Consider the following 13,489-nt stretch of genomic DNA (forward strand, 5'->3'; position numbering starts at 1 on the left):
AACAACAATGATGGAGATAACTACAGTGGAACTCATTATGATGATGCTTGGTGAGGTGTTCCATGATGGCTACTTAGCAATGAAAAGACCATATTTGAAGAACCAAGCAAAGATCACTCCCATAAACTTTAAAGATTTACATGGTAATTCAAATGAAACCGTACAATATATTTGAGTATATATATATATATATATATATATAGAGAGAGAGAGAGAGAGAGAGAGAGAGAGAGAGAATTTGGAGCAATTCCATATGATTGAATGATACAAACAATCTTCTTTACTACCTCTATTTTATGAACAATATTAACAATTCTCAACCTATAGATTCTTGAGGGAACCTATCTTCATAAGGGACACAGATTCCCAACTAATTTTTCTAAAGAAGGACAATAAAAGCTGGTCTTAAACAAAGTTATCTGAAGTGAGAGTAGTGATACCTATTTCATGATCTGATCCCAAGGTAACAGAAGCTTCCCAGGTAGATGATAATGGAACCACAGGAAGACGCAATAACATGGATGGAAAGCGTGTCTGATCTTAATGACCTCATATTTAGTAAACTGAAAATAGAAAAGTGTTAAGATCAAAGCTCAAATATTGAGTTATTTTTAATTTTTTTCTTTTGCTTACTAAGCAATGACAAAAAATTAACATAAATAACTGTTACCAGCAACCAAGTCAAAGAAAACTAAAATTTGAATGAATGGGTAGACAAGCTACAACAGTAACACTCATATTTATACTCATCAGATGCTTATGGCTTTATCTTCCATAGCAACTAATATGAAGCAAAAAATAAAAAGTCTTGATGTACTAAAAAAGATTATTTAATTGAAAACAACCCAAAATTCAGAAGAAAACTTACAGGTAATTAAGAAACATATTTTATTCTGGTGATATAGCTAGTTTTCTGGTTCCTCTCTCCACTTTGGTTTGAAATCTAGATTGCTCTTCTTCTATTTCTTGTGTTTCCTGAAAGAGAAGGGAAAGAAAAGAGAGACAATGGGATCAGAGAAAGAGAGGGATGATCTGTAGTCAGCGAGAAAAGGAAAGAAAAAGAATATAAGAGGAGAGAGGCTTAGTAACTAATTAGGTACTGTTGTGCAAGCGGGTTTGCAAAGGAAGAAGAAGGGAGAGGGACGGAAAGTCTGAAAGATGACCTATTTTCTTTTACACACTGTTGTTAGAAAAAGAAAAGGTTTGGGTAAGGACGGATTGAAGGTTTGGTTGGAAGAGATGACCTGTTTTCTTCTTTATTTAGAAAAAGAAAGCGCAGGGAGAGGAAGAGTTTGAGAAGAAAAAGAAAAATGGAAGGGAGGAGTTTAAGAAGAAAAAATAATTGTTAGGGAGAGACAGACAAGGCTATAGAAGTTAAAGGTAAGTAGGAGGGAGAGAGAGTTTGAGATGGAAGGAAGAGATGGATTATATGAAACACGTTTTCATTATTGAAAATTGAAGCCAATAGGGTGATTTGGTTTTGAACAATTTTAGTTACCATAGGAAAACTGTTTTGGATAGATTTCAGTTACAATATATGGAAATTTGGTTGGTCCCAACTCTAGTGTGAATATGTGATTACTGATCTGTCTGACCAATACGACCAACCGAAATAACTGTTTGGATTGGGATTGGAAATAATCGAAAAACTCAATACATTCAATATAAGATTTTTTCTAAATTCTCTCTTTGGAACTCACTTTTTGATTCTATTATTATTGGTGGGAAGAGTTTGAGAGAAAGGAGGAAAGTGAAAAAATATAGTATCATCTTAAGTTGGGGAAAGAGGAGAGTATAGATAGGAGGGGAGATCATAGACAATGGGAGATAAAAGTGGGGGGAGTTTGAGTGAAAGAAGGAAAGTACAGAAAATTATTTGAATATAAAAATAGAGATAAATAAAAGGGTGCCAATAATTATAAAATAAGAGAGAGAGAAGGACAAAAAGAAAGGATAAAGTAGTCAAGTAAAAGATTTGCCATTTCGTGCTTATATATAATACTATATACATATATATATATATATATAGATGATAGTATGATATACTATGAAATTTTTTATTATAACTATAGATTTTTTTTTTTTAATGAACGAATTTATTGATGGTGATAAATATGTGTACAACCATTAGCTTCAGACTCACAAAGCCTGAGAAGCCAAGGAATGAAATATGGCCAATCTGTCAAACACATGATAGATAGGGCCTTCCGTGCCAGGACATCTACAATACTATTCAGAACCCTTGGAATACAAGTGAAAGAAATGGAAGTAAATAAAGCATATTGTTGCCTAATGACTGTTGCCACCGCCTCCAGAGGAGGCACTTGATTATGGTCTAGAAGTAAATTAACAATCTCCTTACTATCAAAATCTACTTGAAGATGTAGATATCCTAAAGTCAAAGCATGGATAACGCAGACCTAATGGCCAGTGCCTTAAAAATTATTGAACTTTGACATTGAAGAACCGAGATGGCCTTAATGAGCCCTCCAAATTGATCTCTGAAAATAGAACCCAAACCACCTTCCGAAGTCCCTTGAGGGAGTGCCGTATTATAATTAACTTTGAATTAACCTGAAGCTGGGGGCAATTATCTAGTAAATGGTGCATGCATAGGCCCACTTGTTTCTACATTTCTATTGATGATCCCTTATATTTGCTGTGGTGAATTCAACATATGCATTCTCTGCCACTGTTATTACTTCTTGTGGAGTCCATATCTTGACATTGAAAGCCAAATCATTCATTGCATGCCATAAATACTAGCAAAGGAAAGAAGCTCTTGAAAATGACTCATAAGAAACTTCTTATTTGATCGGAATAGAGCGTCCTAGCTTCCTAACCATTCATGGAACAATGGGATATGATTTGATGAAGCTATAAAAGGCTACTGCGTAGACCAAGAGCGCAAAAGACCAACCAAGCAAAATATAATCAATTGATTCATTTTTTGTGCTGCACCTACAACATGAAGGGTCGATTAATACTTGCCAAAAATGGAGACCCTCCCCTAAAGCTATTCCCTGGGCACAAGCTCTCCAAATGAAGCTTTTAATTTTTGGGAGAGTATTTATAGCCCATATGCAATTCTAGATTGAGTATGGGACATGATTCCATTAGTGAAGACAGAAGGTATCAACTTGAGCCTCATTTGAGAGCAATTGTACGCCATTTTAGTTGAAAAGAGAACAATCTTTGAAGGACTCCAAACCTTCTTATCATCTCTCTGATATAGGCTCAAATTTATCTTAAGAATAGCTTCCCTCGTATGTGACTGAAAATACTGATGCATTAGATTTGTCCTCCAATAAGCTCTACAATCGAGTTCAAATGGCAACTAGTTGGCTTTGTTTCTTGAATCTGGAACTTGGGGAGAAATGTTTACCCAGTTATCTTGCCATATGTTCACATTTTCCAATTTTCCTATTTACCAAAGTAAACCCTTGAGGAGAGTTTTCCTTTCTTCCAAAAAACTCTACTATACTCATGATGGTTTGTTACCCAACCTAGCCTCTAAGAAATTTGAGTTTGGGAAATAAACTGACTTCATTAGATGGCCCCAAAGGGTGTCTAGGGATGATCGATGCTGCCAAGCAGCCTTTGCTAATAAAGCTTGATTCTGAATTTTTGAATCTTTAAAGCCCAAGCTCCTTTTGACTTTGAACTACACAGACGAGAATAAGAAATCCAATGGATCTTGGAGTCCTTATCTGAATTCCCCCAATAAAAGTTTGATGCCAACTTCTTGATTGAGTTATGATGAGATACAAGCAATTTAAAGTGCAACCCCGAAAATTTGACATTGGTGAAATAGCAGCCTTTAATAGAACTTCCTTGCCAGCATGAGATAGAAAATTATTCTTCCAGCCCTGCCGTTTCCCAAGAGTCTTCTCCTTCACCTCTTGGAATAAAACCTTATTAGATATTCCAAAATCAGTTGGCAATTCCAAGTATTTAGACGGACCATCATCATATGGAAACTTTTAAAACTCTTGAAAACCAATTCTTGAATCTTCCGAGTATTATGACTGAATATAAGAGAGGACTTTTGAATATTTATGGACTGTCACATAGCTTTGCAATAAAGATCCAGGAAGGGCTTAAGAGTTGTGACCTCGTGGAGCCTCACTTGTGAAAAAAGTAAGCAATCATTAGCGAAAAGCAAATGAGTTAATGGGGCACCCCTGTGGTGGATTTTGATGCCATAAGATTGCTAAGATCTTGTGCATAAGAGATAACAGATGAGAGTGTTTGTGAGCATAAAGTAAATATGGTATGAGAGATAGGATCTCCTTGACGGATACCACGGTTTGAGCAATAGAGCACTTAATACCCCCATTGATTAGGAGCTTATATGAAACTGGCCGAATATATGCCATCACAAGTCAACCCAATACTGGCAGAAGCCCATCTTTAAGAGCATACCTTCAATAAATCTCCATTCTAGCCTATCATTTGCCTTTTGCATATCCAACTTGAGGGATAAAAACTTGGTTTTTCCTTTCTTTTGCCTCTTAATATAGTGGAACATTTCATGTGCTGCTAGTATTTTATTAGATATTAGCCGGTTTGGAATAAATGTAGATTGAGATGGCTCAATAATTTGATATAATGCTCCATACAATCGCTCTGTGATCAACTTGGTAATGACATTGAAAATCACATTGCATAGAGTTATGGGTCTGAATTGATCCACCGACATTGGATGAACAACTTTTGGAATAAGGCTTATAAGAGTTTTATTTAACTCTTAAGGAGTGTGACTTGTAGCAAAGAGCTCTACAACATAGGAAACAATATCGTCTTTTACAATATCCCAATAACTCTGGAAAAAGATGGGTGGAAATCCAGCGGGCCTTGGAAATTCAAGGGATTCATAGCAAAGAGGGATCTGTGAACTTTCTCCATAGTTGGGGGCTCACAAAAAGAATCATTTATTTCCTCTGTCACTACAGGGTTGACAACATTCAAAACCTCAACTAAAGCCTCATTACCAATAGGCTTAGAAGCATAAATATGTTGCAAATTAGAACAGAATTTTTTTTTTGAAACATCTGACTCAAAGGTTGACCATTGACTTGATAGAGACTTGAGCTTAAGGATCTTGTTTTGATGATGCCTTGGCAAAGTAGAAACATGAAATAAGGAGGTGGTCTTATCGCCACATTGCAACCAGTATTTCTTAACTTTGTTGTCACATTTCCTCTTCCTTTCGAAGCTCCACGTCAGGAAATTTTTTTATTTCAGATTCACGTTGTTGAGAAAAAAAAAGATGATGGAAGGCTTTGAATATTCTTCAGCTCGGCTTTGAGGCTCTTAATATCCTCCTGGATGTTACCAAATATAAACTTGCTCTACTTCTTGAAAACTTGTTGGGAATTTGAACTTTCCCCATTAGAACGTTAACCGCAACATTTGAAGGTTGATTGACCAACCTTTAAGAGCAGCATTACGACAATCTAGATGCTGTAGCCAGATAGACTTGAACTGGAGAGGGCTTCATCCCTTTGATAGAAGGGAGAATCAAAATATGAAATAACCTCTATATCAATAAATTGAGAATCAGAAGATAGAACATTCAAAATGATAAAATCTTTCCATCAAATAGCAAGAACAACACCATAGGGATCAACAATAAAATCTGAGTGGAACTTAGCTTTCGGACATAGCTTGACAATGCTTGCTTTATGACTCTTCGTTTCTATTAGGATCACAATATCTGAGTGGTCATGGTTGAGGAGGTGATGAAAGGAACGAATTGTCGAGGGCCTCCCTAGCACTTGACAGTTCCACCCCAATATTTTTATTGTTTCCCATGTGCAGCTCCCCAATCACCACGGGGTCTCCCCTAAAAAATAAGGTAGAGATTCAATTGTGTCATGCACGGCCATTTCAATACCCATTCCTCCTTCGCCACCCGCTGCCTCTTAGGAGATTGTAAAGAATGCACAACATGGCTATGAAAGTTCAGAAGGGATTGAGAATGGCACTGGACAGTAATAGGGGGAAGAGTCAGTTGAGTCACACATGGGAGAGGAGTATATATAATGAGCTTTCAGACGAAGCTGAAAGCGTGCAACCTGATAGGCGTGGGAGGAGGCCAGTTAACGCTAGATTAATTTCTAGCGTTCTTGGTAGGCTGTGAAAGTAATTAAGAATATCATGTGAGGGACTAATAGTTGGAGGTGGATAATGGGAGACAATAACTTGTGGATTAAGGGGTGGACGGTTATTAATGGTAGAGGGAGTAATGGGATTTAAATAATGGGTTGGAGTAATGTGTGGGTTTAGGGAGGTGGGGTGGTAATTAGTGGTAGAGGGAGTAATGGAATTTAGATAATGTGGAGTAACGTGTGGGATTTGGGAGGTGGGAAGGTTATAATGGGATGGTGTAATGTGGGGATTTGAAAATGAAGAAGTGGGATGGTTATAGTGGTAAGGTGTAACGTGGGGACTTGAAGGAGTTGATTGTCCATATGCCAAAACATCAATTGGGTTTTCGAAGGAGAGCAGATAACAATCCTGTGGAAGCGGTGTAACATAAGCTCCATCCTTTTTTTTTTGGTAAATGGAAATTTCATTGAACTGAATTAAAAGGAAGACATAAGGTTTGGATACAAAATATCCAAAACCATAAAAAGAAAATACATAACAAGAAAAAGGAAAGGCATGTGAAACACAAGATTTCGAACAAAGAAGAGTTCATAAACCAAGGAATGACATATGGTCTTGTCGTACTTGTCATGGACAAGACCAGTCGGGATAGGGAATGAGCAAAATCAGTAAACCTGTAAAAGGAACTGAAAGCCCAGCTAACGAAGCATAATGGTGCATAAGACTTTCCAAATACGCGAGATAGAGTGACAGACTTGATGGAGTGGGATAGCACAACTGCTGCATAAAACATCCCATGTTTTAAGCCACATGCCAGACAAACTTCCTTAGCAATCCACGCCCAAGCCAGAACAATATCTGGCACAATTGAAGGAAAAAAAAGGAATGTCACAGTATGCATGAAACCTAGGTCTGGGAACATCCACGTCACCATCTCATCAACATTGTCTTCATTGATGGAAGGCATTCCCATAAATCTAATGCTTTTATCGGCCGAGTATCCATAGGATATGGTTGAGAGTCCTCAAGAGATCACGTGGTGCATTACAAAAGCTTCATAGATGTAATTTCCCTCATTCAAAGATAATTGTGATTCAACCCATGCTTTGGTAACATGCGGTAGAAACAAATAAGACTGGCCGACAAACTTGGCTAACAAATAGCCATTACTTATGAAACCGAATGTGGGCTTATCCCATCTAACCGACAAGCCCTTACCTATGAGGACTAGATCTTTATTTCGTTGATCAACTCCAACGTCGGAGACGGCAGAGATTTGCTGGCTGACCACCTTGAGGATGAGGGCACTTAACCACATCTCCCGTCACCAGGGAGATAAGAAGGAGAAGGAGAATCTGCTCCCTGATCACCTGGATCCACATAACTCCGATCTTCTCCTCCATTAAGGAATTTATAGAAAATCTGAGCCAACCGATCTACAAAGAAATCAAACCGGAAAGCTTGAGAAGGGTTTACTGCCCAACGACTTTCCCCGTGAAATCCTCCTCTGCGATTGCGTTAGCCAACAGATTCTTCGAGGAGGGTGCGTGTGGCTAGGTCATATGCTGGTGGTGGAGGACGACACAGAGAACAGATCTACCAATCCAAATCTACTCTCGAGAAGCTATGTCATCGTCGTTGGCAGTTTCACCATTTTCACTATCCAGACCACAGTTCATGGCAACCACCATCATGGAAGAGTGTCGATCAGTGGCGAACGATATTACACACAGAACTGTAGTTGATAATACATGCACAAAGGTGGAGATGGAGAATTTTCACGCACATAGGCGGAGAGAATACACGCACAGAGGTGGAAAAATATGAAAACAAAAGGACATTTTTTTCTACAGGAAAAGCGTGGTTCCAACCAAAGACAAAGAAGATAGAAGGAATACTTCTTTCCCTTAAATGTGTTTTGTTCATGTATTGCAAAAGGGCTGTTCATATATGTAAACTCTATCCTTGACTGAACAAATAACGATACTAAGGAGTTAGGAGCTCACATATGCAAGAACTCAAATTATTAAATAACAAATCAAAAAGCTTAGCAAGAAAATTCAGACCATAAGAAACCTAAGATATGTTATCCCTATGACAAATGGAAACTAAAAAGTGAGCTACCGATATTAGGTGTTCTATGTAAATACATATATAAGAAGATACTGAAAAGATGATAAAAGACTCTTTAACATCTAAGTGACGAGGTCTAAATAGAGGCATGCATGGCTGTCTTCCATCAAACAATTTGTCACTGTCTCCTTTGTATCAGATTCCACCAGTTGCTCATTAATTTTCATTCTTAAAGTTGATCTTGAACCTACTCTTTGAAATCTAGATACTGTACAGCCCCAAAACAGCAAACCTGCTTTAAAAAAAAAAAAAAATGAACACTATTCATAGCTCTCAATATTTAAAAACATACAATTGCAACATAACTAGACATGCTTCAAATCACTTTTTTTTTTTTTTTTTTTTAACTCGGAGTTGATGATGTATGAGTGGCAAGGAAGAATCTTAGTTTTAAACTCAAAGAAAGAGTAAGAGAGAACAATTTTAATCCATTCATATTCAAATATACAATCAAGAGTTGCAGATGTCAGGACCATAGCCATTATCATCAAATGCTTGAAAGGCTACCAAGATATAGGACAACAACATTTGTAATGGATTCCTATCAAAATATCTGAATCTTAGGGGGTAATATGGAGCTCCAAATAAAGATAAGACCTTACCTTCACTTGAAGCAAATCCTTTACTATGACCAGAGGGATTAGAAGGAAATTTATCCACAGAGGATTGAAATTAGAAAGTGTTTTCCCTTTCGACCCTTTGAATCCAGAGAGAGTACCCCTCTATAAGGAGTCTCCAACCTAATTTCAAGGCCATGACTCCATCATGAATTTTTGCCTTTTTAAGCTAACTAGCCCCACCTAAAAAAACACACACATACTTGTCTAGGAATTGATACAGCCTTGATAAAGAGTGGTCTCAGGTAAGGTTGAAATTGGGTTTTAAACTATTGTAGGTGCCAACTTAACTATGATGTGAATAACTCTAGATTTTACTGGAAAAAAAAATAAAAATAAAAAGAATAACTCTAGGATCAGCATACCTCTATTGCATGATCGAGAACTCTTTTTAAATCCTACTTTTTCATGAGCAACAAGTGGCCAAAAAAAAATAAATTACAATAAATATAAAGATAATAAATTCAGAATCACCTTCTAATAAGATGTAGTTGCTTTGTATTAATAGATTCTTGCTGCAAGAAAGTTCCTTCTGATTAAATGTAGTCCTTTCACCACATCGTTCATGTTCATACGTGTTCTTGGTGAGTCCATGGAGCATTGTAGTGCAATTTCAATTATTGACACTATGCAATCTTGCAATTTATTTGCCCTATGACTAGGACTTTCAATTCTGTGGATAACATCCTCTTCAATTTCTTCACTTTGTCCTTCTTTGGGTAGGAGTGTTGGATCTAAAATTTGCATAATGTGTACAGGTAAAGCTACCTTTGCAAAATTATAGAGATTTAACTCACCAGTGAAAATCTGATCTGTTGGCCTTTTTCCTGTAAAGATCTCCAATAAAAGGATTCCATAGCTAAATACATCCCCTTGTATAGTTGCCCTTCCACCCATGCCATATTCTGAAATTTAGAAACCTCTCGTTGTGAGTGTAACAATAAGAGATTTGCATGTGGAAATTATGAAGTAGAGTTACATGATCATTTCTGTTTAAAAAAAAAAAAGGTAAGAGTCATTTCTTCAATTTGGGAACTATGATTCTTTTGATTATGTTGAAAAGATTCCATTATAAATTCAGTCCAACCAAAAAGCAGGGTCCAATATGTTCATAGTATAACGAATTCCTATTGAAATGAATGTGCAGAAAACCATGATCTACTCTAAATTAAGAGAGAAAAACATGTTGATAAACTCCGTCAACTATTAAGGACATAATCTAAATATCTAATAATGGTTGGATTGAAATATTAACCTAAAAAAAAGGATCTTTAGATCTGGACACTTTTTTTAAATCATCATTTGTATCATGTTTAATAGCATACAACAAATTAAGATAGAATAGACAAAAATGACTCAGTAAAGGGCATTTAGATATCAAAATTTAACATATTGATAACACAAAATAAAATTTTACAATTTTTTTTTTGTTACCTGGAGCAGCAAAGCCAATTGATCCTTTTATCCCAATGGTACTAGTTTGAGCTTGTTTGTCAGGTTCTAAAAGTAATCTTGCCAAACCAAAATCACTGACATATGCAGTCATATCACTATCAAGTAGAATATTGCTTCGCTTCAAGTCACAATGAACAATTTCCACATAACAATTATAATGAAGGTAATCCAATGCAGAAGCCACATCAATTGCAATGTTTAATCTCTGAAGAAGGCTTAAATTCTTTGAATGATTATGTTCCTCCATCTGCAAATGCAACCAATCATCTAGACTCCCATTGACCATGAACTCATAAACAAGGGCTTTGAAATCGTTGCCTTTTGAATCAAGACTTGAACAGGAAGTTAAAATCTTGACAAGATTTCGATGTCGAATGTTTCTCAATGCTCTGCATTCAGCCATAAAGCTCTTGTAAACCCTTGGATTTTGGAGGTTCAGTACCTTGACTGCAGCAGTGGTTTTACCTTGGTTAACAATTCCTTTGTATACAGAACCAAAACTAGAGGAACCTATGAAATTAGTTGAAGAAAATCCTTCAGTAGCTTGGAAGAGCTCTTTATAAGAAAGCTTTAAGAACCGGTCGCCGATTAATGGCGTGGATAGAGGTTTACTTTTTGATCTTCTTGTCCAAAAAAGAGTAAGAAAATAGGATATCAAAAGAAAACCAAAAACCACACCGATTATCACCAAAACTATTCTCAAAGCATAGGACTTTTTTTGTTCTGTAGATCTATGGTTTGTGCATGTAGGAAGTTGTAACTTTGCAATTCCCCCATAAAGCTTACCATTTCCATTCACTAAAATGGCAATTGCATTTCCAAAGATTTCTTCTGTTGGTACCTCTCCCTCAAGATTATTGAAGGATAAATTCAAACTCTGTAAGGCTGAAAGTTTCTCTACACCTTTTGGGATTTGCCCTGATAAGTTGTTGAGTGAGAGATCTAAATCTCGAAGCCCCTTCAAAAGAGTCAATGGTTGAGGAATGGTTCCTTCAAACAAATTATCCCTTATAAGATGTTCCAAACTATTACACTCACCAATAGAGGAGGGGCTTTCTCCAGATAGTTTGTTGTTGGAGATATCTAATATGGAAAGACTCTTCAAGTTTCCGATTTCAATTGGTAGGGAACCGACTAGAGAATTATATGATAAGTCGAGATTTATCGACAGGGAGGAAATAAGGAAGAGTTGTCTAGGAATTGGGCCTTGAAGCCTATTATTGTAAAGGGATAGGTAGTGTAACTGTTGACAATTTCCAAGGTTGGAAGGAATGCTTCCATCAAGTTGTTGGCTTCTAAACGGAGTTCATACAAAAGAGTGAGATTGCCAATAGAAGAAGGTATCTGTCCTGAAAGTCTATTTTCAGACAATACTAATATTTGAAGCTTTGGAAGTTTCCCTATAGCAGATGGAATGTTACCTTCGAGAAAGTTCTGTTCCATGGCCAATAAGGTTACGTTGACGAGATTCTCAAACCCAACAGGAATGGTTCCAGATATTTTATTCCCTCCCAAATAAATTATTGAGAGATCTGTTGAGAGGTTGGCTTTAAAGTTGGGAAGGGGACCCTTAAAACCATTACTTCTTTGGCCCAAGTTCTATAGATGTGTACAATTAACTAGAGAGTCTACAAAATCTAAATCTCCAGCTTCCCCTGCTTCACATTGATTTTCATTAATATTGAACCATCGAAGGTTTTGAAGATTTCCAAAGTTATTAGGAACAGGTCCAACAAAATTGTTTTCACCGAGATCAAGTACTTCGAGTGTTGAAATATTTGAGATGGATTTCGGAATGCTCCCTGAGAACATGTTCTGTCCAATTTCTAGAACCATGACATTTGGAAGAGTGAAGCCTATGTCTCTTGGAAAGCTCCCATGTAGATGGTTTTGTGGGAGGGAAATCTGTTCAAGAGATGATAGATTGTAGAATGAGATAGGAAACATACTAGATAGCTTGTTTTGATTAAGTGCTAGAGATTGTAAGTTTGTTAACCGATCAAAGGATTCTGGAATGCTCCCCTGCAGTTCATTTCCACCCAAAGAGATAGCTTGGATGGAAGAAACGTTTCCAAAAGAAGCTGGTATTTTTCTTGTTAATAGAAATTATCTCCAACTTTGTCAGAGAAGTAAGTTCAACCGGAATATTCCCAATAAGATTGTTATAGGAGAAGTAGATTTCTTTTAGACGAGTGCAATTGGCCAAGCTAGTAGGAATTTCTCCTTCAAGAGTGTTGTTTTCAAAACTAATTTTTTGTAGTCGAATCAGATTACCAACCTCTTGGGGGATTTTTCCATAGAAACTATTGTTTTCAATGTTGAGGAGACGAAGAAAACTGAGATTCCCTATGGAAGGAGATATGTTTCCTCCTAGTCCCTTCCCTCTTATATTCAAGCTAATAACCCATTGTTGATGATGATGGCCACATGTAATCCCCACCCAGTTGCAGAAATTGATGGAATCATTCCAAGAACTTAGTGCTCCATATGGATCATAAATTTGTTTCTTAAACTCCAGCAAAGCATGTCGATCCGTCTCGTTCCTTAAGATCCTTCTACCGACAAAAAATTCTACTCTCACTGAGAACCCAAAAAGGAGAATGAAAACTAGAAGTTGAAGTGCCATCAGAATCAAGTTTTGAGATGCAAAGAAGAAATCATACAATTTTGAGTTCCGATAGCTACTCTAGTAACATCTTCGAGAAAAGTATCCCATTTAAATGAAAGTACCAAGGAACAACAGTAATATTACACCAAAAGCTAGACTTAGAAGTCAAGTCTTTCATCTTATTCGCTAGACTTAGATGTCAAGCCTTTCATCTTTATCGCCGAGAGCTAGACTTAGAAGTCAAGTCTTTCATTGTATTTGCTAGACTTATAAGTCAAGTCTTTCATCTTATCAATGGATCTTTGACTATGTCACTAGATTACTGGATTTTTCTTTCACCATCACTTTCTCTTAGGACATTTTGTTCCAAACTTCAAATTGGGGACAACGGGATCTCATCATTGGACTTAGTGCTCCACTCCTTTTTTTTTTTGGAGTGCTCCACTCCTTTATATCATATTGTTAGTGCACCACTCCATGAGTTATTCAAACAAAAAAAGTAGTTTTATATTAGGTTAGTAGGCCCTATCATGAAGTCCTTCAAGGCTCATACTTGGTCGAT

At 36.8% G+C, this 13,489-nt stretch overlaps 1 protein-coding gene and 1 pseudogene across 1 annotated transcript; both read right to left on the minus strand.

Moving 5' to 3' along the window:
* Positions 1-7,432, minus strand: part of LOC122084763 — a 14,463-nt pseudogene extending 7,031 nt beyond the window's left edge.
* Positions 7,433-7,724: 292 nt separating this feature from the next.
* On the minus strand, positions 7,725-11,762 carry LOC122084764 (probable LRR receptor-like serine/threonine-protein kinase At3g47570). Its single transcript, XM_042653199.1, has 3 exons — positions 11,564-11,762; positions 10,299-11,453; positions 7,725-7,849 (listed from the first exon to the last, which is right to left on the minus strand). Exons 1-3 carry the CDS (start codon positions 11,760-11,762, stop codon positions 7,725-7,727), a joined length of 1,479 nt encoding a protein of 492 aa, XP_042509133.1.
* Between the last annotated feature and the right edge of the window lie 1,727 nt (positions 11,763-13,489).

This window comes from Macadamia integrifolia, chromosome 7 (assembly GCF_013358625.1).
Source record: "Macadamia integrifolia cultivar HAES 741 chromosome 7, SCU_Mint_v3, whole genome shotgun sequence".
Classification (NCBI taxonomy): Eukaryota; Viridiplantae; Streptophyta; class Magnoliopsida; order Proteales; family Proteaceae; genus Macadamia; species Macadamia integrifolia.

Excerpts from the sequence above, each read along its gene's own strand:
- LOC122084764 (XM_042653199.1), bottom strand. The coding sequence starts at position 11,762 with ATGGAACAGAACTTTCTCGAAGGTAACATTCCATCTGCTATAGGGAAA. Across the intron at positions 11,454-11,563 it reads AACCTTGGAAATTGTCAACA|TCGGTTCCCTACCAATTGAA; the intron begins GTTACACTACCT and ends ATAATTCTCTAG. Across the intron at positions 7,850-10,298 it reads AATTGGCTTTGCTGCTCCAG|TTCTGTGTGTAATATCGTTC; the intron begins GTAACAAAAAAA and ends TATCAACTACAG.